At 45.6% G+C, this 27,148-nt stretch overlaps 1 protein-coding gene across 1 annotated transcript; it reads left to right on the top strand.

Annotated features, from left to right (window-relative positions):
- Positions 1-1,185: 1,185 nt before the first annotated feature.
- Positions 1,186-27,148, top strand: LOC140548891 (protocadherin Fat 1-like; the record flags this gene model as incomplete). Its single annotated transcript, XM_072672073.1, has 10 exons — positions 1,186-1,305; positions 2,984-3,307; positions 5,394-5,604; positions 5,946-6,014; positions 7,781-7,920; positions 16,105-16,380; positions 17,931-18,141; positions 19,874-23,944; positions 24,756-24,952; positions 26,951-27,148. Coding segments are annotated over exons 1-10 (5,817 nt in total), but the record flags the coding sequence as incomplete, so codon positions are not given.

Here is a 27,148-nt window from a genome sequence, read left to right as displayed (position 1 = left end):
GCGTTCGTGTTTGACTTGTTCTTCACCGGTTTAAGCTTAAAACGCTCCGGAGGCGCTTTCTCCCTCTCTCACAGCTAGAAGATCATTAACAGGAGTGTGTGTGTGTGTGTGTGTGTGTGTGTGTAAGTGTGTGTGTGTGTGTGTGTGTTTTGCATGTCTCAGCTTATGCTCTAGTCTACCATTAAGCCAGACCAACTGGGTGTTTTCGGGCTTAGGCTGAAGATAGCCTCCCCAAATTAATGATCTGTTTAACAGATGCCGGTTAAGACCAGCCTCAGCGGGACGCCTCCGAGAATCTGTGCTGCAAAAGCAGCAGCCGTGCCCTTACAGCACCACACACACACACACACACACACACACACACAGACACACACACACAAACACACCTGCACTACCTGCTGGTAGGATTGCTAGAAAGGCAAATCAAAACCCTAATCTGGCTGCAGCAGTTTAGAACACCTGTCCAACTGTTAAACACGGGGGTGGATGGATCATGCTTTGAGTTTGTGCTGCAGCCAGTGGCACTGGGAACATTGCACTGGTAGAGGTGAAGAATACCAGCAAATTCTGGAAGCCAACATCAAACATCCCATCATCTGTAAATGAGAAGAGGTCCCCAGATCCTTCACAGTCCAAATAAAAGTACTGCCAATAGATTAGGACTCTCTGGAGCAGATAAACATGATGAACCTATCGGCACCATGCTGCCTAACGCCAGGCCAGGCGTGGGCTAGAGGAGGTGTATAAAGCCCCCCAGTGTTAAGATGTGGAGCAGTGGGATGATTTAGGTTGTTATGGTATTGCTAGGTGGTTGGTATGGCGTCCCAGATGATTACTAGAGTGTTGCCAAGTGGTTGGCTGATAGTTACTAGTGTATCGTGTTTGCCGGGTGGTTGTTGTGGTATCCTAGGTGGCTTTTATGTTGTCGCAGGTGGGTTTCCGAGTGGTTGCAGTCATTATCGGTATCTGCGGATACCAGGTGGTTGCTGTGGTATCCCAAGAAGACGACCAAAAGCAGGTTCTGCCGTATACCTCTTTCTTGTCGTAACGGCTTTGCGGAGTTTCTCGCCGAGGTTCCGTGCCAAGGATACTTGACAGGAACTCGCGAGGGGAATTGCTTCAATTTTGGCAGCCAATTGACTCAGCGAAAGACGGCTGAAACCAACCCCCTACCACCCCGTCACTATGAGAAACGGAGAAAAGGACTTTTCCTCGGCTCAGTTTGCGCGATTGATTCCACCGCGCCGCATAATGAGTGTTTTCAATCACTCATTCAACCCTCGCTCCCGGGACGGCGCCGCTCACGTACAGTCTATTATTGTCCCATCTCTCTCTCTCTCTCTCTCTCTCTCTCTCTCTCTCTGTCTCTCACGTCCAGCCCTCATGTTGCTGCTCTAATTGGAAATGTTCATTTTGACACCACACGCCTCCTGGGGGCTTCAGTTATTTGACATTAGAGGAACAAAAAAGAAGATTCGGGCACTTCTGGGGGCTTCGGCCGCCCTACGTCTCCACTGTATATACAGCATATACAGAATATAGGGTATATACAGGGTATATACAGTAAATACAGTCTACACTGAAGAGCGACTGTATACTGTATGCGGCGTACAGTTATCACCATGGTATTCGGCCCTACGTAAGCTTCCATTGCTTGTTAGCTACGTTATCCGTGTAGCTCCAGAGCAGAAGCGCTATTGGATGGTCGTTGAGTGACATCCAAACTGTGATACTAGAGATACTTTAGTTAATGAAGCTAATTAGATAATCTAGCAAATTTGAAAGTCGCATCACGTAATTCCGTCTAAAGAATCGCTTGGCTAGGTTGTCCTCGTCTTTGCTCCTTTTCCCTGATCCTCGCCGTCCTTCATCCACGTCCTCCAACATCACGTCTGACAGCCTCTCATCCGAGTGATCGACAGCAGCAATCATCGGCCGCAGGATAAAATTATAGCATCGTTATCGCCACCAATGACAAGTTAGCTCCTGGTTTTAAAGGGGCAGTATCATGGAAGTTCCTCCAGGTCAAAAAGTCGCCTTTAAACATGCTTACGTTAAATATGTACACATTCGCTGTTTTGTGATGTCATAAAAATGATAACATTTGCATGAAAGTTATTTCCTTAGTTTTTCTTTCCGTTAAATTTAAGAGTTTGTTGTAATAGGTAAACCTAAAAGACTAATATATGCAAATACAGTCCGTATACGATGCAATAACGAGACGTTTTAAGCTGATTGTTTTTGTGATGTCATAAAAAAACAGCACATTTACATGAATTTATATTTATACACATAGAAGTAAGGATTTTTTATTGTTTAAATTGTAGAGTTTAACACTCCCCGGTCTGTACAGTACATATGTGAACCGAAAATAGTCGATTTTACGCTGATTGTTCTTGTGATGTCACAAAAACCAATTGACATCAACTTAAAACTACTTTGGCATGAAAATACACTTTTATTTTGGTTATTATTGGTTATGAATAAGAGTTTGATGGAGCGTCTAAACAAGAATTTACAAGTTTTTAAGTGTACCATTTGTTCCCCAGTCAATGCAGTCCATATATACCCACTTTAAATCCTCAGTTTTTGTGATGTCACAAAAAACCCCTTGACACATTTACATAATTTTATTTATTCACTTCTTTTTTTAAAACAAAGAGTTTGGTTTAGCATATGAATAAGTGTGAAAATTTACTATACACTCCCAGTCCATACAGTCCATATATGGCTAATTAAAATCCACAGTTTTTGTGATCCGACACATTTACATTCATGCATATATTAAGTGGCACAGCCATCAATCACACCATCCACGTAGCAACAAGTGACTTTTTCTAATACAGTCGTGATATTTGGGTTGTTTTTTGAGTGAGACTGATCCCAAGTCATCCAATCAGAACAGAGCTCATTTGCATATAATAACAAAACAAAAGCAGTCTGTGTAATTCTAAAGAAGATTCTTGTTTCCTTTCTGTAACAGATCACAGTGACGGATCACGGCGTGCCGGCTCGGTCCACCACAGTGCGGGTGATCGTGAAGGTTCTGGACGAGAACGATAACCGGCCGGTCTTCATGGAGAAGGTCTACAAGATCAAGCTGCCCGAGCGCGAGAAGGTGGAGAAGCAGTTCCGGCGCGACCCCGTTTACCGCGTGATCGCGTCCGACCGGGACGACGGCCCCAACGCCGAGATCTCCTACAGCATCGAGGAGGGAGATGAGCTGGGCAAGTTCTTCATCGAGCCCAAAACCGGCCTCGTTTCTTCCAAGAAGTTCTCCTCCGCTGGAGAGTACGACATCCTGACGGTGAGGGCACCTTTAGCATTTAGCAATTAGCATCTTTAACACAAAGAAATCCCAACTGAAGTTGCCATTCAAAAGTTTGGAATCATTGTTGGTAATATTATATTATCAAACCACTTTTGTTGCTTGAAATATATGAAATAAAAAGATAAAGACATCCGGAATGAAGTTAGAATGAGTAAAATAATAATTACATCTGTTACAATTTTAAAATTATTTCTAGAATGAAGTTGTAACACAGTTTTTATCCAGAATTCATTTATAACTAAAATAAAATTTGATTACTATCCGGAAGAAAATTCTAATAAAAATAGTGTCTAGAATAAAGCTGTAATAAAATAATAAACTTACTAATAAAATTAATATCTGGAATGAATTTTTAATCAAATTCATATTTACAGTGAAGTTCTAATACAAATGGTCTAGAATTAAGTCGATATTGAGGGTGAAGTTCTAGAATATCTAGAATAATGTTCTAATACATTTTTTTTATCCAGAGTTCAGTTTTAATAAAGTTACTCAATAGAATAAAGGTCTAATAAAATTACTATCTAGAAATCACAATTTTTAATAAAAATTACTATTTTGACTTTGTTTACAATAAAATTACTACCTGGAGTGAAATTCTAGTAAAATAATATAATTATAAAGTTCAAATTAAATTACTATCTAGAAAGAACTTCTAATAAAAAGTAATGCCTACAATGAATGTCTAATAAAATTACTATCATGAGTGAAGTTACTGTAAAAGTTTGAATAGAATGAAATAAAACTGAATTCCTGGAAAACGTATCGTTTCCAAAGTACTGGAAATATTTTACAAAAGCTTTGTGTTCATATGACGGGTTCTGTAAATGCAACATTTTGGGACGGCATCTCACACCCAGTGGATTTTGAACCCATGGCAGTATTTTTAGGCTGCTGTCGTGCTTCCTGATCCCACAGCGATCTCGTCTGCCGCACCTGGATCCGCACATCAGCTAATTATCGAGTACTTCATGAGCCGACACAGATGTGCTACAGCAGGGAAAACAAACCGTCAAAGGCATTTACACCTAAACCAGCGTCAGTGACGCTCAGGAGTTCATTATTTATTGTTCATTCAGGCAGCCGGACAGAAATGCAGAGAAAAAACACCAAGCGTAGTATATATAAATATCATAAATATATATAATTAACTTAATACATATGTAATATTAATATGTTCATTTACAAAAATAATCATTTTTAGTGTCTGAACTTTCCTTCTTTGGTTTTGTACTGGAGCTGCAAGGCTAAAAAACACATGTAGCTAATGTAATGTAGGTAACTTATTGTAGCTAACGTAACATAGCTAACAATGTAGCTAACGCAACATAGCTAATTCAATGTAGGTAACTTAATGTAGCTAACTTAAGGTAGGTAGCTTAATGTAGTTAACACAACATAGCTAACAATGTAGCTAACGCAACATAGCTAATTCAATGTAGGTAACTTAATGTAGCTAACTTAAGGTAGGTAGCTTAATGTAGTTAACACAACATAGCTAACAATGTAGCTAACGCAACATAGCTAATTCAATGTAGGTAACTTAATGTAGCTAACTTAAGGTAGGTAGCTTAATGTAGTTAACACAACATAGCTAACAATGTAGCTAACGTAACAGCTAATTCATTGTAGGTAACTTAATGTTGTTAACTTGATGTAGCTAACATAACATAGCTAACTTAATGTTGCTAATTTAATGTAGCTAACTTAATGTAGCTCACGTAATGTAGCTAACTTATTGTAGCTAACGTAACACAGCTAACTTGCACTAGAAACTCCAACAAAAGAAGCTAATAAACAATCTCAACATGTCTATTTGAGAAGTCCTCCACATGGTTTTGTTTAGACGTGCAGTTAGCACCATGCTATTCGTTAGAGCATTAGCTATATTAGCCTTGTATCTCTTTCACAAAACTATAGAAACAAGCTGACCGGCTACATTCGAGGGAAAGAACTGTGGGCTACTTTGAGCTTTTGACCAACTGCCCCTTTAAACGACCTTATGATCGACCGTGTGTGTGTGTGTGTGTGTGTGTGTGTGTGTGTGTGTGTGTATACACAGATCAAGGCGGTGGACAACGGGCGGCCCCAGAAGTCGTCCACGTGCCGCCTGCACATCGAGTGGATCCCGAAGCCGGAGCCGAGCTCCTCCCCGCTGGCCTTCGACGAGAGCATCTTCTCCTTCACCGTCATGGAGAGCGACCCCGTGGCGCACATGGTCGGGGTCTTCACCATGGAGGCGGTGGACACGCCCGTCTGGTTTGAGATCACAGGTAGGGCTTCTTTAGCGAGGTTCGAGCACGCATGAGAGCGAGAGCCGCAGGAACTGTCCTGGAACCTTTCAGACGAGACGTCCTGGAACCGTCGCATGAAACTGTCTGAGATGTCTTTCCAGGAATCTCCCTTTTCAGGAACGCTTGAAAAAACCCGCTCACCCCTTTTCTTCCTTCCCTTTGGCTTTTCTAACCGAACTCACGACTGACTGATCTGTTGCTCTCTCTCTCTCTCTCTCTCTTTCTCTTTTCACGCCTGCCGCCTCCTCCTCTGTCGGAATGTCTCTCTCTCTCTCTCTCTCTCCTTGCTTTCTTCCCACCTCTCCGCTTGGTTTCGGAAGAGAGCGCTGAAGCCGGCGAGGCGTTTTACGTCGTGCAGATGGCTTGCGACCTGAACTGCACTGCAGAAGGTATCAGGGTTCAGCCGATGTGTGTCGTGGTGTCTGCAGCATCTCAACCCCAGCATCTCAACCCAGTCGCTTTGCCCGAGCAGTTAAAAAAAAAAGGCGCTAGGCTTAATGTCCGGATTAGCGTCCCAGACGAGCGGAGCGGCTTCGGACTCGTAGGCTTTTAGACATTGACGTAGGCTGAGAGCAGATGTTCGAATTAGTACCCTAAACAAGTAGACTCGTCATTCTCGTGGTTTTAGTCTACGGAGATCTCACAGATTTAGCCTAACCCGCTAATAATCAGAATGCTAACCTTCAGGATCGTATCCTGAGTTAGATGGTGGTTCTCCTCAAAGCGAACGCCACTAAGCTGGACATAAATAATCGAATTAGCCTCCTCAACGGCTATCTCTGAGATTAGGCCTAACTGTGGTCTTAAATAGACTTAAATTGGACAATTACTGAAGACATCATGCTAATCTGAATGCTAGCTTTCCGTCATCGTTAGCCAAGTTATAATAATCGAATTAGAGATTAGGCCTAACTTTGGCCTGAAATTAGCTTGAGTTGGACAGATGCTAACACCGCTAACAGTTATTTTAAGCATTACAGGCATCTGCGTAATGACGTTTACTTAATGCTAGCCACGTTAGAAGGTGGTTCTCCTGAAAGCTAATACCTCTATGCTGAGAAAAAAGGGTTAAATGATCACCCTGGATAGATATCTCCCGAGATTAGGCCTAACTTTGGTCCTAAACAGGCTTAAATTGGACAATTACTGAAGACATCATACGCTAATCTGAATGCTAGCTTTCTGTCGCCGAGTTAGAAGGTGGTTCTCCTCAAAGCGAACGCCACTAAGCTGGACATGAATAATCGAATTAGCCTCCTAGACGGATATCTTAGAGGTTAGGCCTAATTTAGGCCTGAAATTAGCTTCAGATGCTAATGTCGCTAACAGCAATTTTTAACATGAAAGGCGCTTTACCTTAAAGTGAAGAAATTAGCATCAAATTAGCCGCTGTCCCTGAACAAGTAGACCTGACCAGTTCGTGGCTTTAGCCTACAGACGTCCCGCGACCCAGACGAAGACTAGCCTTGGCTAACAGTGATTAGCATTGATGATTAACATTAGGAGATGGTTCTCCTCCTCCGAGGGAACGAGACGTGGTCAAATTAGCCGTTAGCAAGGCCAGGTGAGGTGCGGTGCCCACTACCTAGCCCACTAGTTTGAGAATTCTGGGAAGGCTGGGCGTCTGGAGGAGTCTGGTCCATCGTGGGTTTGTCGTTGTGTATTTGTTCGAGCTCATCGCAGTGTCCACCCCTACACCCCCTGACCACTCCGTTAGGTATAGGTGCACCTGTAAGGTAGTCTCTAGTAGTCAGAACCCTCAGATGACCACCTGTTAGCCCCTCCCCCATGCTACGGTAGGTGGAGCTACCAAACTGGACAGTGTGTAGGTAGGTGTACCTAATAAAGTGGTCAGGTGGTGTATTTCCATGGTTTGTGTGGACTTTGGACCTCGTTCCATCAACCCCCATCAGTTTCACCACCAACACCAACACCCCCCCGCCTGTTTCTTCAGCATCTTATCACCATGTGTCCAAAAGTTTGTGGACACCCATTCCAGATGGGGTATTGGCTAGAGGGGTAGACTTTAGAGAGGAGTTGGGAGATGGGGGGGGGGGGGGGGGGGGGCGGATGACAGGTGTCCCAATACTTTTGTCCACATGGTGTATCTAAGCTGGCCAGCAGGCACTGACGGCGCTCTCCTCTCTCACCCTAGGCGGTAACTCGGACCACCGCTTCGACGTGGAGAAGGCCAGCGGGACGCTGGTGGTGGCCCGGCCGCTGGACGCCGAGCAGAAGTCCAGCTACAACCTCACGCTGGAGGCCACAGATGGCACCCGCACCGCTAGCACACAGGTACCCATTTCTTCGTCCTGTCGGGTGTGTGTGAGTGTGTGTGTGTGTGTGTGTGTGTGTGTGTGTGTGTAAGAGAGAGTGTGTGTGCTAGTAGGAGTCAGCCGAGCGTGAGTAACGGACAGCGTAAAGGTGGGTTTTGGAGCGCTTACGGAAATTCCTTGCTCAGGCTGGAGGCTTCAGCCTGTCGGCCCGATTAGGCTCGGCTCGGCTGAGGGTGATGGGGGTGGTGATGGGGGGTGGGGGGGGTTGGTGGGGTGGGGGTCCACATGCGCTTCCCGAGTTTTCCGTAAAGAGCCGTCTCCTCCTGCCTGCATTCCTCAGGCCGGCGGCCGGACAGTGAGGCTCTTTATTGTTCTGTCCTTCTCTGTTTTTGGCCGAAGCTTCTGGAATCTTCCATTGTCTCATTCCTGAAGCGCGAGAGGAGAAGGAGGTGGAGGAGGTGGAGGAGGTGGAGGTGGAAGAGGGGGGTTCTGTCTGTCTCTGCTCTAATAACTCCCTCTCTTTTCCTCTATCTCACTCTACCACTCTCTCTCTCTCCTTTTTCTCTATCTCACTCTACCACTTTCTCTCTCTCCTTTTTCTCTATCTCACTCTACCACTCTCTCTCTCTCCTTTTTCTCTATCTCACTCTACCACTCTCTTTCTCTCTCTCTCTATGTGTAAATCCATACTACACAAGCACATTAGTAACAAAAACGTGTGTGTGTGTGTGTGTGTGTGTGTGTGTGTTATACATGAATACACAGCTGAGCTGAGATTGGTCAAGCACTCCATACAACACACTGTGATTGGATGGGGGGCTCATTTGCATATCCCATCCCTCTGCTCCATCAGCGCTGCAAACAGTGTAGTGATAATGATTCATTTTAGTGTGTGTGTGTGTGTGTGTGTGTGTGTGTGTGTGTGAGCTATAAACAGACAGAATAAAGACTGAATGGTCAGCAGCATGGTCAGAAATGTCCACTGATTGCTAAAGTACACACACACACTTACACACACACACACACACACACACACACACACACACACACAAGGTTTCTCTTCAACACAAAAGCAGTGACATAACACATTTAACCGCTTCAATGTAGCGGTTTATCAAAGCCCCCACCCCCACCCCTCTCCCCCCCTCTCTCTCTCTCTCTCTCTCTCTCTCTCCCCCTCTATCTCTCTCTCCCCCTCTCTCTCTCTCTCAGTCCTCTTGGCTTAATCTGAGAGCTATTGTTGGATTCTCAGAGCCTTCACCCTGAATCAGTTACAGTTACCACACACACACACACACACACTCACACACATTTTTTTAGGACTGCAGCCCATAATTTCCAACAAAATATGCCAACAAACCCAAAAGCCTTCTAATATTACCACTGGAAGATAGAGATCAACTCACTGGCCACTTTATTAGAAACACCCACCTTGTGCTACTTCCACTCACTGGCCACTTTATTAGAAACACCCACCCTGTGCTACTTCCAGTCACTGGCCACTTTATTAGAAACACCCACCCTGTGCTACTTCCACTCACTGGCCACTTTATTAGAAACACTGGCCTAGTAGTGTGTGAAGGAAAAAGGTGGGCGTTTCTGATAAAGTGGCCGTTGGGTGTAGCGCTCTCTGACGCCTGGCCCGTGGTCCTATCAACACGTGGTGATATCTGCTGAACAGCTGGAGCAGGTGTGCCGCGGCGGAGCTGAGCAGACCAGCCAAATATTTGCCCTTCCGTTATTAAAGAGTGACTGGAGACAGGGTCACATGGTCCGCCACAGAGACCATACAGGGCTGGACGATATTCTGCCTGGATCGGCGTATTGTGATACTGACGTCCACTAATGTAAATATCATCGTAATATATTACAAAAATGATATTGTATGATATTAGTCCCGTCCAGCAGTACTTTGTAGTATTATGATTAACGATTAACCGATAATCAAGGGATATATCGTACAGCCTTAACTGGAAATATTGCTTATTTTCATTGTGAATCACGATACTGATTAACGAACGATATATCAGCCCACTAGCAACCTTACCCAGAACGATCCAAAAGAGCCCATGGGAGCTCATTTGCATATTGTGACATTATTCTTTCAGAGGCTAGTATCACAATACCAAATAACAAGCGATATATCGTGCGGCCTTAACCGGAAATATTAAGAAGAGCGTGGTTGCATATTGAGATATTGATATTTTAGTAGTTAGTATCACAATACCGATTAATATGTGATATATCGTACGACTTTGCCTGGAAACGTAAAAAAACAGACATTTACGTATTTCTATCTCAATATTTCAGAGGCTAGTTTCTAGACTCTGATAAAAGACCGATGTAGTGACCGATAAACGACCTTAACGGGAAAGATTTTAAATAACCTGGGAGTTCATTAGCATATTATATTCACGATATTGTAGAGGCTTGTATCGCAATGCTTATTAAGAGATGATATATCGTGCAGACTTGAAACATAAAATGGAATATAAAAAAGCTAGGTTTTTATATTGTGATATTTACATTTCAAAGGCTAGTATTACAATATCGATTAACAAGCGATATATTGTGCGACCTTTACTGGAATAATAAAAAAAAGCTTGTTTTTTATTGTGATATTTACTTTTCAAAGGAAAGTGTCATACTACCGATTAAAAAGTGATGTATTGTGCGACCTAAACTGGAATTGTTAAAAAATATATCTATTTTTTTATCAGTTTTATATTTCATATTGATACTTCAGAGACTAGTATCACAGTACTGATTAACGTGTAAAAAAGAACCTGGGAGTTCATTAGCATATCGTGATATCAATATTTCAGTATAGTATTACGATACCAGGCAACAAGTAATACATTGTGCGACCTTCGCTGGAAAGATTCAAAAGGGATAGTTAACATATTTCCATATTAACATTTCAGGGAGTAGTATCACGATATAAATTAACGAGCGATATATCGTACAAGCTTAGTTGAATTTTTTTTATTATTATTTTAGATTACATTTATTTAAAATTATATTGTGCTAGCAACATCAGAAAGCTAGTATCACAATGCTAATTAACGAACGATTTATCGGCCGACTAGCAAGAACGATCCTAAAGAGCCTGGGAGCTCATTTGCATGTTGTGAAATGAATATTTCAAAGGCTCGTGCTGAAATACCGATTGATGGCTGATAATTCGTGCAGCCCTGACTGAAAGCTTTTATCTGGGTCCGGAGCGTTTGGGAAAGTGGAGCGAGGAGGAAATCCGGGTTTGATCCAGACCACTCGAAGCTCCGTTTTTTTTCCCCCCTCATCTTTTACCCTTTTATCCGCAGATTAGAAAGAGCTCGAGAGCTTCCTAAGCAGGATGACTTCAGAGCAGCTGGAGAAAAACTCACGAGGTCGACTCAGGGTCTTCAGTTTCTCCAAAGTTCTACGAAGAATTTAGAAGGCGCTTGCTCGCGTTACAAAGAATTACGGAAAACGGGGGGCAGGTTAAACTGGAAGAGGCGGGATTTGGCCTTTTTCTCGCAGTTTCCGAGATATTGGCATCATTCCAACTCCACTTTGTTGGGTCTGACTGTACCATTCGTACGATTTATTTCCACTGCGTTGTCGTTTTTATTCCTTTATTTGTTTGTCAAATGATTTATTTTAAGGATTTATTCTTTTTTTATTTATTATTTTATTTGTATGCTAGTTTTTCTAAATCTCGGTTAGCTAATCAGCTAGCATGTTTAGTAGCAGTGTTGATCAAATATTCCTGTTATCGTATAATTTTTGATTTTTTAGTGTAATTCTGGATTATTTTATGAGCGATCAAGCAGACACTGGGCTAGATGCTAGTTTTTTCTAAATCTTGGCTAGCTTCTTGGCTAACGTCTTTAGTAGCAGTTATGCAAGTGTTCATTAAATATTACTGTTATCAAATAATAATATAAGTTAGTAGTAATACGTTTCCTTAGTTTCTAAATTAGCTTCTTTGCTAACATCACCACTTGTTGTCCTGCTTTTATTTATTTATTTTTATTTTTATTTTTTTTATTTTATAAACCAGGAAAGTATTTATTTCCATGCGTTGTCGTTTTTATTTATTTATTTGTTATATTTTGTCTTATAACCAGTTAACCAGGCCGATCAAGCTAACGCCAAATGCTAGTTTTTCTAAATCTCAGCTAGATTCTCACCTAGCATCTTTAGTAGCGGTTATAATAGTGTTTATCAAGTATAGCTGTTATCATTTGTTTAAAAATGTATATACTTACTAACTCAAATCATTTTAAGTTAGCGGTTTTGAGCGTTTTTTAGTTGCAGAGCTAGTTTTTCCTTAGTTTCTGAGTTAGCTTCTTTGCTAACACCTTTGCTTCTGCTCGATCTGGGGGGGGGGGGTTGTTTATGTCATTTATTTAAACCTCATTATAAATTTCATATGATTTTAAAATAATAAAACATTGATGCTAGTGCTAGTTTCTGGACTAGCTTCTTCGCTAATGTCTTATCCGGCGGTTTCCCTCCGTTTGTTGTTGTTGCTGCTGCTGCTGCTGTTTAACCCACTTTCTCAGCCTCCGAGAGCAGCGAGACTCTCAGGACTCTTTCTTATGTGTTTTTTAAGGCCGTTCTAGCGGCGAGGCTGAAATATGCTCTGTGTGGTTCTATTTGCGGAACCCTGAGAGAGTGTGCGTGAGCCAGGGTTCTAGACGTGTGTGTGTTTACAGTGCGTTCTGGAGGGATTTGTCGTTGCCGGTGGGCCTCTGGCTCTCTGGCTCCGGTATGACTCTCCTCAGGGATCAGCTGATGCACACACTGACACACACCGTACACACACACACACACACACACACCGTACACACACACACACACACACACACACACACCGTACACACACACACACACACACACCGTACACACACACACACACAGATGGAGCTCTGCATTCCATTGTGGGCACCTCACAGACAGGATAGGAGCCAGACAGGCCGAGCGGGTGCAAGCTGCTCCGCCCTCGGTTCAACCCGATGCTGCCGAGCTAGCGTCCGCTATATAAGCTAGCGCCCCTGCTAACACCTTCATCCCCACAACGTTCAGCTCGGCTTCAGGAATAAACGTTAGCCAGACGTTTATTAGCGGCGTTATTTATTCATACGGCGGCGTAAACGTCAATTCTACCAGCACTCCCAGTCAGCCAGCATCTGCTGCGCTAGTTTCCTGCACTAGCGCGTCCCGTAATTATGCTAGCATCCATAAAGGACGCTAGGCTAGGCTCTTCCCTGCTAGTTTCTGTGTTAGCTTCCATGCTAGTTTTTACATTCGCTTTTTTGCTAATGTTCATGCTAGCGTTAGCTGCTCTTGTTCCTAAGCTACAAAATGTGACGAGATCCCTACAGAGTCCACCGCTGGGCTAGGGTTTTGGTTGCCACGCTAGTGTCCGTGCTAGCTTCTTCGCTAACTTTTGTGGTAGTAATTCTGTGGTAATTATATCTGATGAGTCTAAAATAACGGGGGTTGTTGTACGTGGCTGCGTTACAGTGCGTTACGGTGTTTGATTGTGAACTTCCTTGCTAGTTTGCTAGCACTTGCTTCGTTGCTAATTTTCATGCTAGCCGTTCTGCGTCTGTGTTTGGAGCTTTTGACTCGACTTAAGAAGACGCATGAATTTGGCATCATTTTATATTTGAATGTATTTCAATATTTTCCTGTTTCAGTGCTAGTTTCTGCACTAGCATCTTTGCTAACTTTTTTGCTTGTGATTCTGTGGTAATGTTTTTGTTAGCTTTAAAATCAGGGTTTGTTTATTTGTACGCATTGTCGTATTTGTCGTTTATACAGTATTTAATTTTTTTGTCTGTGCTTCCTCGCTAGTTAGCTAGCATTCACGTCTTTGCTAACTCCCATGCTAGTGATTCTGCTCCTGTGTTTGGAGTTTTTGGCTCGGCTCCAAGCATAAGAAGGCATCTATTTACACAGTTTTGCAGGTTTTAGAGCATTTTATGTAATTAGACCAATTAAACATCATCCACTGGGCTAGATTTTCGGTTGCCATGCTAGTTTGTGGGTTAGCTTCTTTGTTAACTCCCATGCTAGTCTGTGTTTGGAGCTTCTGGCTCAACTTTAAGAAGACATCTATTTACGCAGTTTCATAGGTTTTATATTAAGCGTTGACCAGTGGGCTTCGTGTTCTGTTTCATTGCTAGTTTCTGCGCTAGCTTCTTTGCTAACATTTGTGCCAACACTTGTACTAGCGAGTCTGTGGTACTACTTTTTGTTAGCTTCAAAATCGGGGTTGAGGGGGTTTGTTAACTTGTACGTATTGTCGTATTTGTCGTTTATACAGTATTATGAATTATCTGTGCTTCCTCGCTAGTTAGCTAGCATTTACGTCTTTGCTAACTGCCATGCTAGTGATTCTGCTCCTGTGTTTGGAGTTTTCTATAATAAAGTGTTGACCACTGGGCCGCATGTTCTGTTTCAGTGCGAGTTTCTGCACTAGCGTCTTTGCTAGCTTCTTTGCTAACTTGCTAGTGCTGGTGATTCTGTGGTACTACTTTCTGTTAGCTAGAGGCTAGGGGCTAGGGGGTCTTTGGAGAACAGGCCTGTCCTTTGTAGCAGCTCGTGTTAATCGTCGCCCCCTGGTGGCTGGCATGCACTAGGCATGCACTTTGTGCTCTGCTTGGTTCATTATGCTGGTTTTATGAAAGCTTGCTTGGATACACATGGATGTAGACTCTCGCGCGCACACACACACACACACACACACACTCGCGCACACTGACACACACTCCCACACACACACACACACACACACACACTCGCGCACACACACAGGCTCTGTAAAAGCTGCCCAGTGAAGAGCTCCCAGTGGACTCGCTAATCCTCTCTAGGAAGCCAACTAGACGGTTGGTTGGCTTTGATAAAACCAGACAAGTATACGGATGTGTGTGTGTGTGTGTGTGTGTGTGTGTGTGTGTGTGTGTGAGAGAGAGAAAGAGAGAGAGAGGCTGAGAGAAAGTGAGAGACACTCTAGCTCTTACACCATAGGTGAGAGGTGTGTTAGCTTCCCAGCTGTCCCCCAGCACGGTGAGGAGGTTCTGTAGATCACACCTCAGCCTCGCACGAGTGTGTTACTCACTTTGTGTGTGTGTGTGTGTGTGTGTGTGTGTGTGTGTGTGTGTGTGTGTGCGCGAAAGGGAGGTCTTTTTAGTGTCTAATTGCGGTACCGTTAGCACGGGGAGGGGGTTGGGTCTGTGCATGGAGGACCTTTTGGACCGATCTTTTGGACAAAAGTTTGTGGACATTTGCATTCCAGCATGTAGCCAAATGTTTTTGGGCTCCAACAGTTTTGGAGACAGAATTATTAGCATAAAACATGGCAAACACCGTAGCAACCACCTAAAAAACACCTTAGCAACAGCCCAGCAGCTGCTAAGAGAACACCTTAGCAACCAACCCATTAGCTTAGTAACCGGCTAGCGATAGCTTGGCAACCAATACCTTTACTATAGCAGCACCTTAGCAACCACCTAGCAACAGATTGGCAGCCAACACCTATACCATAGGAACACCTTAACAATCACCTGGCATGTCCTCACCAATAGCCCAGCAGCTGCTTAGGAAAACCTTAGCAACCAACCTATCAGCATAGTAACCAGCAAGTGACATCTTAGCAACCACCAAGCAACACATTAACAGCCAGTATCTATACCTTTACTTTTGTCCAGGTAGTGTGTATTTGTATTGGTGTTTGTTAGACTACTGGTGTGTGTGTGTGTGTGTGTGTGTGTGTGTGTGTGTGAGAGAGCTGCTTTTGATTAGTGTTTATTGGAGACCAGGTGAGTCCGTCAACACTCCATTAATTATGCAGGAGGCCTCCAGCCTGACATTTCCCTCCGCTCCTCTGTTCTACAAGTCTTAATGAAACACTTCCTCTTACCGAGGCGAGGCGAGGCGGGCGAGCGAGCTGGTATTTACTAAGAGAAAATGTCACTGTAACATTTCCCCAGCCCCGCCCCCACCCCACACTCGCGCCTCTCTCTCGGCTGAGCGACGGTTAGCCCACGTTGACCCAGGCTGTAGGAGTCGCTAAAGCCAGCCGAGCGATTAGCCCCCGTTCAACCGCCAGACCCCCGGAGTCGGGACTGCCGCCCTGCTGGTCAGCCGGAGCTACAGCGTCATTACTGACTGAGTTTTTTCTCTCTCTCTCTCTCTCCCTCTCTCTCAGGTTCTGATCAAAGTGTTCGACACCAATAACCACCGCCCGCAGTTTTCCGAGCCCCGGTACGAGGTGACGGTGCGCGAGGACGCCCCGCCGGAGACGGAGGCTCTGCGTCTCAGTGCGTCCGACCAGGACGAGAAGAACAAGCTGACCTTCACCCTGCTGAGCAGCACCGACCCCTTCAGCCTGCGCAAGTTCCGCCTGGACCCCGGCACCGGCGTCCTCTACACCGCCGAGCCACTGGACCACGAGACCATGCGCCAACACACGCTCACAGTCATGGTACGCCGTCTCGCCCTCCAGGCTTTTAGGCCACTGAACCGGGGAACCGTGCCTCAGCTGAGGCCCCAGTGCGAATAAGGTCCAGTAAACGGGGGGAGAACCGCGGACCATGCGGAGGCTGGTCGGGGTCTTGTTTGTTCTTCTCTATTAGTGTAATTTGCCTCTCCGGGTTGGACGGCTGTAGTGTGTGTGTGTGTGTGTGTGTGTGTGTTTTGCGGTGTTTATTTGTCGGATTGATTTGTCTCTGTTGTTTGGAGCGGCGAGGCAGTGAGGCGGCGCCCCACCTGATGTCCTCTCCGGGTTTGTTTACGGCTTTGTTCGGAGAGCGCTGGTCCGTGTCCCGGAGGAATTGAGAAACGCATTACCGTTTCGATTCTCTGGAGGATTTGATGAGTTGCCCGTTTTAATTGAATTATCGCAGATGAAAAATTGACGCTGGCTTTGTTTTTAACCTCTCAGTCTTTCTCAACGCAGGAATTATAATTAGGAAACTTCATAGGTCGCCTTAAATTTACAGCTCGGAGGAAGAAAGACTGAAGACAGCTGGGGAAGAAAGAGAGAAAAGCATCAAATTAGGATGAAAAAATAAATTGTTTAATAAATAAAATTAATTAAATAATAATAATAATAATAATAACTGCTTCCAGGCAATTGCTAAGCTTTTGCTAGATGGTCTCTGAGCCGAAACACTAGATTTTTGCGAGGTGGTTGCTATGGTATTAAAGGAGGGTGGCTATAGGGTTGCTAAGTAATTGCTAAGTGGTTACCAGGTGGTTGCTATAGTGTTTTAAAGTCATTTCTATTGTGTTGCTAGGTGGTTGCTATGGTATTAAAGGAGGGTGGCTATAGGGTTGCTAAGTAATTGCTAAGTGGTTACCAGGTGGTTGCTAATGTGTTTTAAAGTTGTTTCTATTGTGTTGCTAGGTGGTTGCTATGGTATTAAAGGAGGGTGGCTATAGGGTTGCTAAGTAATTGCTAAGTGGTTACTAGGTGGTTGCTATAGTGTTTTAAAGTCATTTCTATTGTGTTGCTAGGTGGTTGCTATGGTATTAAAGGAGGGTGGCTATAGGGTTGCTAAGTAATTGCTAAGTGGTTACCAGGTGGTTGCTAATGTGTTTTAAAGTTGTTTCTATTGTGTTGCTAGGTGGTTGCTATGGACTCAATTTTGGAGAAGAACCACGCCCTCACCTTCTTTTACTAGCAAAGTGGCTGCTAAGGTGCTGCTAGGGGGTAGCTGTGGAGTTGCTAGGTGGTTGCTATGGCGTTGCTAGGTGGTTGGAATGGTGCTGCTAAGTGGAGTCTTCAGGGGACGTGGTTCATATTAGTAAAGTGGTTGCAAGGTGTTACAAGGTGGTTTCTGTGGTGTTGCTAAGTTGCTGTGTTGTTGCTAGGTGGTTAACATGGTAGGAGAGTTGCAAAGTTGTTGCTAAAGTGTTGCTAAGTGTTTGCTGTGATGTTACCAGGTGGTCACTGTGGTACCCCGTGTGGTGACAGTGTATTAAGCTGTCTGGCTCAGTCTCTTTTCTCACTGCCGTCCACTGTGCCCTCAGGTACGAGACCAGGACATCCCGGTGAAGCGGAACCTCGTCCGAGTGATCGTGAACGTGGAGGACACTAACGACAACGCCCCGTGGTTCTCTGGGACGCCGTATGCAGGGCGTGTTTTCGAATCCGCTGCCGTCGGCTCCAGGGTGCTGCAGGTCACCGCTTTGGACAAGGACAAGGGCCAGAATGCAGAAATCGTCTACAGCATCGAGTCAGGTAATCAGCTGATCGGTTACTGCATCAACTCCTCGATGCCTACACCTTGCCCTGTCAGGACAACCAAGGTGTCCTCGTTTTTGCGTAGCTTTGGGGAGTGACATCACAACAAGGTTAGTGTTAGATCCAGTTTGTCCTCATGGACCTCCAGACGGTCCAGGTGTTTGCTCCACGTCTGGGCCATCTTGGAGTCTTGTTGATGGGGTTGTTGGTTCCTCAAAATGGTCCTCCCGGTGGATCTCACAAGAGGTCCGTTTGAGACCCACTGAAATAAACAACAACCCCGTCAACAGTTGGTCCAGAAGGACCTAGAGAGCTACAGGTCTCCAGATCTCCAGGAACAGGGTTGAGGACCACTGCTCTAGCAGTTCTGTAGTACCCAAAGCATTCTGTGAAGAAGGTGAAGCACCATGACCGATCTCTCCCCCCTCCCCCCAACCCCAACCACCCTCCCGCCAGCAGCAGGCCTAGCATTCCTGTCATGACATCCATGTTTTCCTTTGTGCCTCCCCGCGAGGAAAGTTCATGCACAGCAGTGAAAGTGGGAGAGTGTGATGTGTGTGCCATCCAAAGGTCTTCAACCCACTGCACTTATTCATGAATGACACATTTGACAGAGACTGCGAAGACGTCATGCGCCACCAAACGAGAGAGGGAGGGAGAAAGTCATAAGAAGTGGGAGGACAGAGAAAGATGGCAACAAGGGAAGGGAGGGCTGAAGGAAGGCTAGAGAGACGGAGAGAAAGAAAGTCGCCAAGATCGCCAAGCATGCAGTCGATCCCTCCCCTCCGTTTCCCATCATTGTTGTCTTAATAAATACCCAGTGTTTGGACAGCGAAGCAGGAGCGCTTTGGGGACGCCGCACGCCCTGTTGAGAGCGCACATTTTTGACGCGTCTGGGATGACTCGGGCTAATTGGACCGTAAGTCCCAGTCGGTAGTGGCCGCAAGCCAGCAGCTTGGCTGGCCTGGATGAACTCCAGACTCTCGAAGAGACTGGATGGTGAAAAAGCTGTTTAATTTCCTTTAATGCAGGTGCAGATTTCAGCAGATGTTACTCCACTGTCAACAAAAAACGCAGGATTCGACTCGCCAGAAAGGCTGCAGAGTCAGAAAGTCTCTATCAAAGGCAGACTCGTTTAATTTTTTTCCACCCAGGATCCACAGTGGAACACTAATGGCAGGAAATTAAAGTGTGTTCATGAGGAACACTAGACCTACCTACACTGGAACACTAGAAATAAGATACCTGGACGTAACTCCAGGCTCCTGCCTGGGGTGTGTGATGGGACTCAGGCTTTGAGAAGAGTGCAGTACAGTGCAGTGAGTTTCTCGTTGGATGTGTGGAAAATAGGTGGCCGAGCAGATACAGTTAGGCTGGGATTTCTGCCACTGCTGGTAGACCAGTATGACCGTACGTCTCCATACACCTGCAGATTCACGCCCAAATACAGTCACTCCTTTTAGCCAGTCGTTAACTGTATCTGCTTTGTGACCCATTGAGTCTCGTCACACACCCCACAGGTATTTATAGCCCAGTCATCCTCATGCAGCACCACCTGCAGGAGTCTGAAGTTACTAATACCACCTTAAACACGATTGGCAAATTTTTTGTCCAGGGACAAAGATCAAATTAGCGTGAACTTGATTTTAAAGGATTTCCGAAAGAATGTCAAATTCAGAACTTTAGGCAGGTCTGATATAATGTTTGTTTTTTTCCATCTCTTTCACAGGAAATGTGGCTAATTCGTTTGCCATCGATCCTATCTTGGGCACCATCACTGTGGCGAAAGAGTTGGACCGAAGCAACAAGAACCAGTTCGAGCTGACCGTAAAAGCAACAGACCGAGGAACGCCACCCCTCAGTGCTACGGCTACTGTTGACATAACTGTTACTATCTCAGACAACGCCAAGCCTAAATTCACAGAGAAGGAATTTTCCGCAGAGGTCATCGAAACTGCACCTGTTGGAACATTCGTGAGTCTGGTTACAGCCACCAGTCAGTCGTCTGTCTTTTACCAGATTAAAGACGGCAACATCAATGGAGCGTTTGACGTGAACCCCAACTCTGGAGTGGTCGTCACTCAGAGGGCCCTGGATTACGAGACAATACCCTCATACAAACTAACCATTCAGGGCACCAACATGGCTGGCCAAGCTAGCAATGCCACACTGGTCATTCACCTGAAGGACGAAAACGACAACGCTCCAGTCTTTATTCAAGACGAGTTCTTTGGGATGGTCAGTGAGTCTTCTCCTGTCAAAAGCGTGGTCCTCACCAAAGATAGCACCCCACTAGTCGTCCGTGCTTCAGATACGGACCGTGACGCCAATGCTAGGCTCGTTTACCAGATTGTGGAACCGTTTGCCCACAACTACTTTTCCATCGACTCCAGCACCGGAGCGATCCGAACAACAACCGAGCTGGATTACGAACAGAAATCTGTTTTCCGCTTCACTGTTCAAGTGCATGACATGGGAGTCCCACGTCACTTCGCCGAGAAGGCTGCCAACGTGACCATCCAAGTCATAGATGTCAACGACTGCCCACCACAGTTTAGTCAGGACTTGTATGAGACCACAGTTCTAGTGCCAACTTACAAAGGTGTGGAAGTCATCACGGTCAACGCCAGCGATGCAGACTCAGGGCCGAACGCTAGACTCCTGTACTCCATTGCTGAAGGCAACATCGGAGAAAAGTTCAAAATGGACCCCGTCACTGGGGTTATCAGCATACAAAATGTCACCCAGTTGAGAAGCAGGTATGAGTTGAGAATTAGGGTGTCCGATGGTAGGTTCTCCAGAATGACGTCAGTGAAGGTAAATGTCAAAGAGAACAAAGCAAGCAGTCTGAAGTTCACCCAGACGTCCTACAGGGCGTCTGTGCAGGAGAACTCCTTGGAGAAGAAGACTCTGGCAGTCATTGCAGCTGTGGGCAACCAAGTCAACGAACCTCTGTTTTACAGTATTCTAAACCCCGACAAGAGGTTCGAGATCAGCCGTACCTCAGGGGTACTGTCGTCAACGGGCGCACTTTTTGACCGCGAGGAACAGGACACCTATGAAATTGTGGTGGAAGTGAACAGGGAGAGCAAGTCATCCGACGTGGCTCACATTCTTGTAACCGTAACCGTGGAGGATGCCAACGACAACCCACCTGTGTTCGTCAACCTGCCGTACCACGCCCTGGTCCAGAAGGACGCTGAGGCCGGCCACGTGATTAGACAAGTGACGGCCGTAGATGCAGACACTGCGCAGAATGCGGAGATCAAATTCCACCTCCACGAACTCAACGAATACATCCAGATCAGCTCAGGCGGCGAACTCTCTCTGAAAAAGCCGTTTGAGAAGGACTCCCTGGATGCCGAGTTTGTGGTCACGGTTGTGGCCACGGACGGCGGGGAACCGCCACTGTCTGCAACTGTTGAAGTGCCTATAACCGTAGTAAACAAAGCCATACCAGTGTTTGAAAAACCGTTCTACAGCCTGGAAATCCCGGAGAACATACAGCTACACACACCCATTGTCCACGTCCAGGCCAGCGATTCTGAAGGGCCTAGGATAGTGTACACCATCTCGGAGGGGGATCCTTATAGTCAGTTCTCCATCAACTTCAACACTGGAGTGATCCACGTTGTACAGCCTCTCGATTTTGAGACTCACCCTGCCTATAAACTAAGTGTAAGAGCCATCGACGCCCTAACTGGTGCTAAAGCTGAGGTGTTTGTGGACATCATCTTAGAGGATGTGAACGATAACCCACCGATATTTCTTGCCAAGTCTTACAACGCTAGCCTTTCTGAAGCCTCTGTGATTGGCACCTCCGTAGTACAGGTCTCTGCTACCGACGCAGACACCGGTAACAACAGACTGCTGTTCTACCAACTAGTTGAAGATAAGGAGAAGAGCTTCGAGTATTTCGCCATCGACCGCAACACAGGCACTATCTGGACAGCCCGTACTCTGGACCACGAGGAGAAATCCCAACACAGGCTGACAGTCCGAGCTGTGGATGGAGGAGTTCCCGCACTTTCGAGCGAAGTCACTGTGACAGTTGACGTTATCGACCTTAACGACAATCCTCCTGTGTTCTCGCAGAACGTTTACGAAACAGCCGTCAGCGAGCTGGCTCCCCGTGGCCATTTCGTCACTGAGGTTCAGGCTTCAGATGCCGACAGCTCTGACAGTGCGAAGCTTGAGTTCTCAATCCTGTCAGGGAATGAGGAGCAGAACTTCGCCATGGACAAAACCTCTGGGGCCATCGTCATTTCCAACCACAGGAAGCTACATATGGCGTCCCTCTATAACCTTAACGTTTCCGTTTCCGACGGGGTGTTCAGGAACTCTGCTCTCGTGAAAGTTACAGCGATTGGTGCCAACTTCCACAGTCCCACCTTCCCTCAAGTGGACTATATTGTGGAGCTTCTGGAAAACTCCCCGGTCGGAACGTTGGTGGCTGAGGCCCAAGCATCGGACGAGGACGCGGGCACCTACGGGCGACTCACATACCACATAGTCAACAACGTTGCTAAAGACAAGTTCTCTGTCAACGAAGACGGTGAAATCTTCACTTTGGAGAGTCTCGATCGGGAGAATACTTCGGAGAAAGTCATTCCTATCTCTTTGATGGCAAAAGACGGCGGGGGCAAGGTCGGCTTCTGCACCATCAGTGTGATCCTCACTGACATCAACGATAACTCCCCACAGTTCGGGGCCGCAGAATACAAAGTCAGCATAGCAGCCGATGTTCCAAGGGGAACGACGGTGGTTAAAATCGCAGCTTCTGATATGGATGAAGGCAGCAATGCTGACGTCACTTACACCATTGAAGCAGATACAGAGAACATCGCAGAGAATTTTGAAATCCACCATCTGACGGGTGCCATTGTGACGAAAGAGAGTCTCATCGGTTTGGAGAACGAGCTGTACACTTTCCTTGTCCGTGCAAAGGATGGTGGAAACCCCTCAAGATCTTCTGTCGTCCCAGTCTACGTCAGGGTTCTAGCCCCGGAGGTCAAGGTGCCTAAATTCGCGGAACCGCATTACAGATTTGCCGTCGACGAGGATCGTCCGCTGGGCTCCGAGATAGATATCATCCAGGCAGAAAGTGATCAGCCTGTGGTCTACAGCCTGGTTAAGGGCAACACACCCGAGAGCAACAAGGACGAGGTCTTTGTGGTTGACCGTGACACGGGAGCTCTTAAGCTGGAGAAGAAACTGGACCACGAGAGTACCAAGTGGTACCAGCTCACTCTCCAAGCACAAAGTGAACACGAAGGCATTGAGGTCATCTCTTCTGTGGACATTAGCGTCCAAGTCAAGGACGTCAATGACAACCAGCCCCTGTTCGAGTCCGACCCTTACGACGCCGTCGTGGCCGAGAACCTTCCAGGAGGCACCTCCGTGATACAGGTCAAGGCGACTGACTTGGACTGGAGCACAAACGGGCAGGTTGTCTACAGTCTCGATGCTGCCCAGGACTCGGCGGAAATCGCCGAACTGTTCGCCGTCAACAGCGAGACAGGCTGGGTGACCACGCTGAAGGAGCTGGATCGCGAAAGGAGGGACAAGTACACTGTTGCGGTCCTGGCCTCTGACCGCGGGGACAAGGTGCAGCTGACGGCCAGCACCAGGGTGGACGTGACGGTAGCGGACGTAAACGACAGCCCTCCTCGCTTCACGGCAGAGATCTACAAAGGCACGGTCAGCGAAGACGACCCTCCTGGTGGAGTGATCGCCATCCTCAGCACCACGGATGCTGACTCGGAGGACATCAACAAGCAAGTGGAATACTTCATCACAGGTAAGCGCATCCTTTCCTAAGCGGAACTATCCCCGGAACTTCATCGCCGTCACGTAAAACCCGATGTAGATCACGCTTTCGAGATACCGGCAATCTACAAGCGCTCAATTACTCTACGCTAATTGCCTCTCAGCAGTGCCGAGCCACTCAAGCGAGCGATATCTGGATGACGATATCATCTGCTTGTTCAGATTTGCCACCCATTTAATCTGTAAACAAGTTTTAAAGTACCCCGTCTAACTATTGGGGTCACTGGAAAAAAGTCTTGCTTGTGTAATTAAACCAATAACTCGTAGGAATTGGCAGGGGACGTAGGCAAGCTTTGGCGCTAATTAGCTTGCGCGAAATAAGCGTGCCAAGCCGAGAATTCCAAGATGTCAGAAAATAAGGCTGCGAGGAGTTGCGTCTCGGCCGCGCTGGCAGCCTGAACTGCCTCGTTATCCCTTCCTCGGGTACGACGGAGATCAGTGCCTCGCGCAAATCGACCTGCTGCTATTTCTGATGTTTTGATGTTTTTGTGAATGAAAGCGGTGCCTCAGTAAACACCAGCTAAAAGTTGGAGCAGATGCAGGCTTGTTTGACGAGCACCTAATTGCACAAGATTCACTGGTGCGTCAGTTTACTGATCCCACAGACATCATAGGCAACCGTTAGGAAAAAGGGCCTGCTGATTAAGTGTGAGCTGTCACTCAGCTCTTCGTAGTCGGCCGCGGGCCGAAATCGGACTCCGGCGCCCCCTACCCGAGCACTAGTCTAATAGCCCTACTTTATTAACTGCTTTAACGGCTTTTCTCTCCGTGGCCCTCGGAAGGCGGCGACCCTCTGGGGCAGTTCGGGGTGGAGCGGGCGCAGGGCGAGTGGAAGGTGTTCGTGCGGAAGCCTCTGGACCGGGAGGAGACGGACAATTACCTGCTGAATATCACCGCCACGGACAGAACCTTCGCCGCCAGGGCCGTGGTGGAGGTCAAGGTGCTGGATGGCAACGACAACAGCCCCGTCTGCGAGAAGGTAGGGGTGTGTGTGTGTGTGATTGCGTAGCCTGTACGTTAGACTGTGTTATTACAGATATATTTAAAAGGCTGATCATATTGATATTACGCAGAGGTGCTTATACAATTTACTATAGGGCGTATATATTTGTATCACATGCAGGTATGTATTATGCTGGGGACTTATTACAATTACATAGAGGTAATTACTTATATGATACCTTATGTATAGGTACTTACTTATGCAATTCCTATGGGAAAATATTTGTATACATATATCTATATGGAATAAAATACATGTGTGGACATTATTATTCGGTATTCTGTACCATAAATACATATATAAATAATAATAAATATGTATTCAGATTAATCTGATACTTACGGGGCACATTACTATTCTATGTAGATACAGGAATATATATATATATAATCTATATGGAACATATAGATACTTTTATGTAATCCATATGGGACTATTTCTTATTATGTAGAGGTATTATTACTTACTAATGCAATTAGTATATATGTAATCCATATGGAACATTGTTATTACATATAGACACTTGAAAGCGATCCATATGGGATTGTTTATAATTACATTTAAGTACTTGCATACACGATATCTATGCTACTAATATGTATGGGGTACACAAATATTACATATAGATAACTACATCTATATAATCAATATGGAACACTATTATTTTATATAGGTGCTTATGAATAATATATATGAGACATTTTCTATTAACATATACCTACCTTATTCAATAAATCTGGAATATGTCCATATACTTATAATCCATATAGGACTTATTATAATTGTAATAGGTTATAATTATAAATGTATAGGTTCTTATTCGATACATAGGTACTTCTATAGGTATGTTTTGTTGATTTTATATATATATGGGACAGAATTATTATGCATAGATACCTACATATATGCAGTATAATCAATATGGAACATACATAATAAATACATATAGGATGTTACTTTTATGTATAGGTACTTGCTTATACAACATCTATAGGAAATTAGTACATATATATTGTATAAATGTAATAAATGTGGAACATTTGGATATAAGAACATATATTTAACCCCTTAGGCTCAGAATTTATATATATATAGTAAATTGCCCCTTGTCCAGACTCTGTGTGTGTGCAGTGTCATGTAGTCAGGGGGCTTTTGTGAGTTAAGGCCAGAAGGAGCTCATCCACTGTTCATGCTAATTTACGAGCTGAAGTGGATGTGGATTTGACAGAACGAGAGAGAGAGAGTGAGCGAGCGAGCGAGGCGGCGTTTAAAAAGGTCCTTGTGTGAAACGCAGCGTTTAAGAGACCGAGAGGGTCGTTCTGCTGTAGCCGGGTTTTGTGGTGGCTAATGCGCCTCGATTGCCTCTGAATTGCAGTTTCCTCTCAGTGTTTTAATGGTGGAACTCCAGCAGTGACTGTCTCTAATCTTTCTCCTCCACCTCTTCCACACCCCCATACCTCCTCCCCTCGCCCCCCCCACCACCACCACCACCAATCTGTTCCAATTATCTGACTTTCTCCATCTTTATTTATTTTCTCTTTCTGTCTTTGTCCGCCACCCACCTCCTTATTTTGTTACTTTTCTTCTTCTTACGTCTTAATAATTTGGCCTCGCTCTGGCTGCCTTCACTCTCCATCTGTCTCAGACTCTCTCCCTCCCTCTCTCAATGCAATCAAATCCTTACAGCAATGCTCTGCTCCGAAATCTAGTAGAAAGCCTAACGTTTCGTCCCTGGACAGTAGAGATGAACTATTTTTAATAGCCCAGATTTCAATGAAACAATGAATGAGCAGGTGTCCCAATACTTTTGTCCATTGATCAAAAGTTTAGAATCCACTTTTTTATGATACGCCTATGCGCGACCGAGCTGACGCTGATTCTGGAAGGACAGAGAAAGCTGTAGGACACCAGCAATGAAGTTGAGCAGTGACGGTCATTCATTTATTCTCTCTCTCTCTCTGTGTTTATCTCCAGTCTCTCTACATTGACCGCGTCCCGGAGGACTCCGCTGCCGGCCGGCTGATCCTTCAGGTTTCTGCCACGGACGCTGACATTCGCTCCAACGCCCACATCACCTACCAGCTCCTCGGAGCCGGATCTCAGCATTTCAGCATCGACCCCGACACAGGTACCCACCACACATGCAGGGGTGTCTGCACGACGTTTGCCTCA

This window comes from Salminus brasiliensis, unplaced genomic scaffold, assembly GCF_030463535.1.
Source record: "Salminus brasiliensis unplaced genomic scaffold, fSalBra1.hap2 scaffold_163, whole genome shotgun sequence".
Taxonomy (NCBI): Eukaryota; Metazoa; Chordata; class Actinopteri; order Characiformes; family Bryconidae; genus Salminus; species Salminus brasiliensis.
The sequence above is the reverse complement of the archived record's forward strand: the minus strand, read 5'-3'. Positions and strand labels throughout refer to the sequence as shown.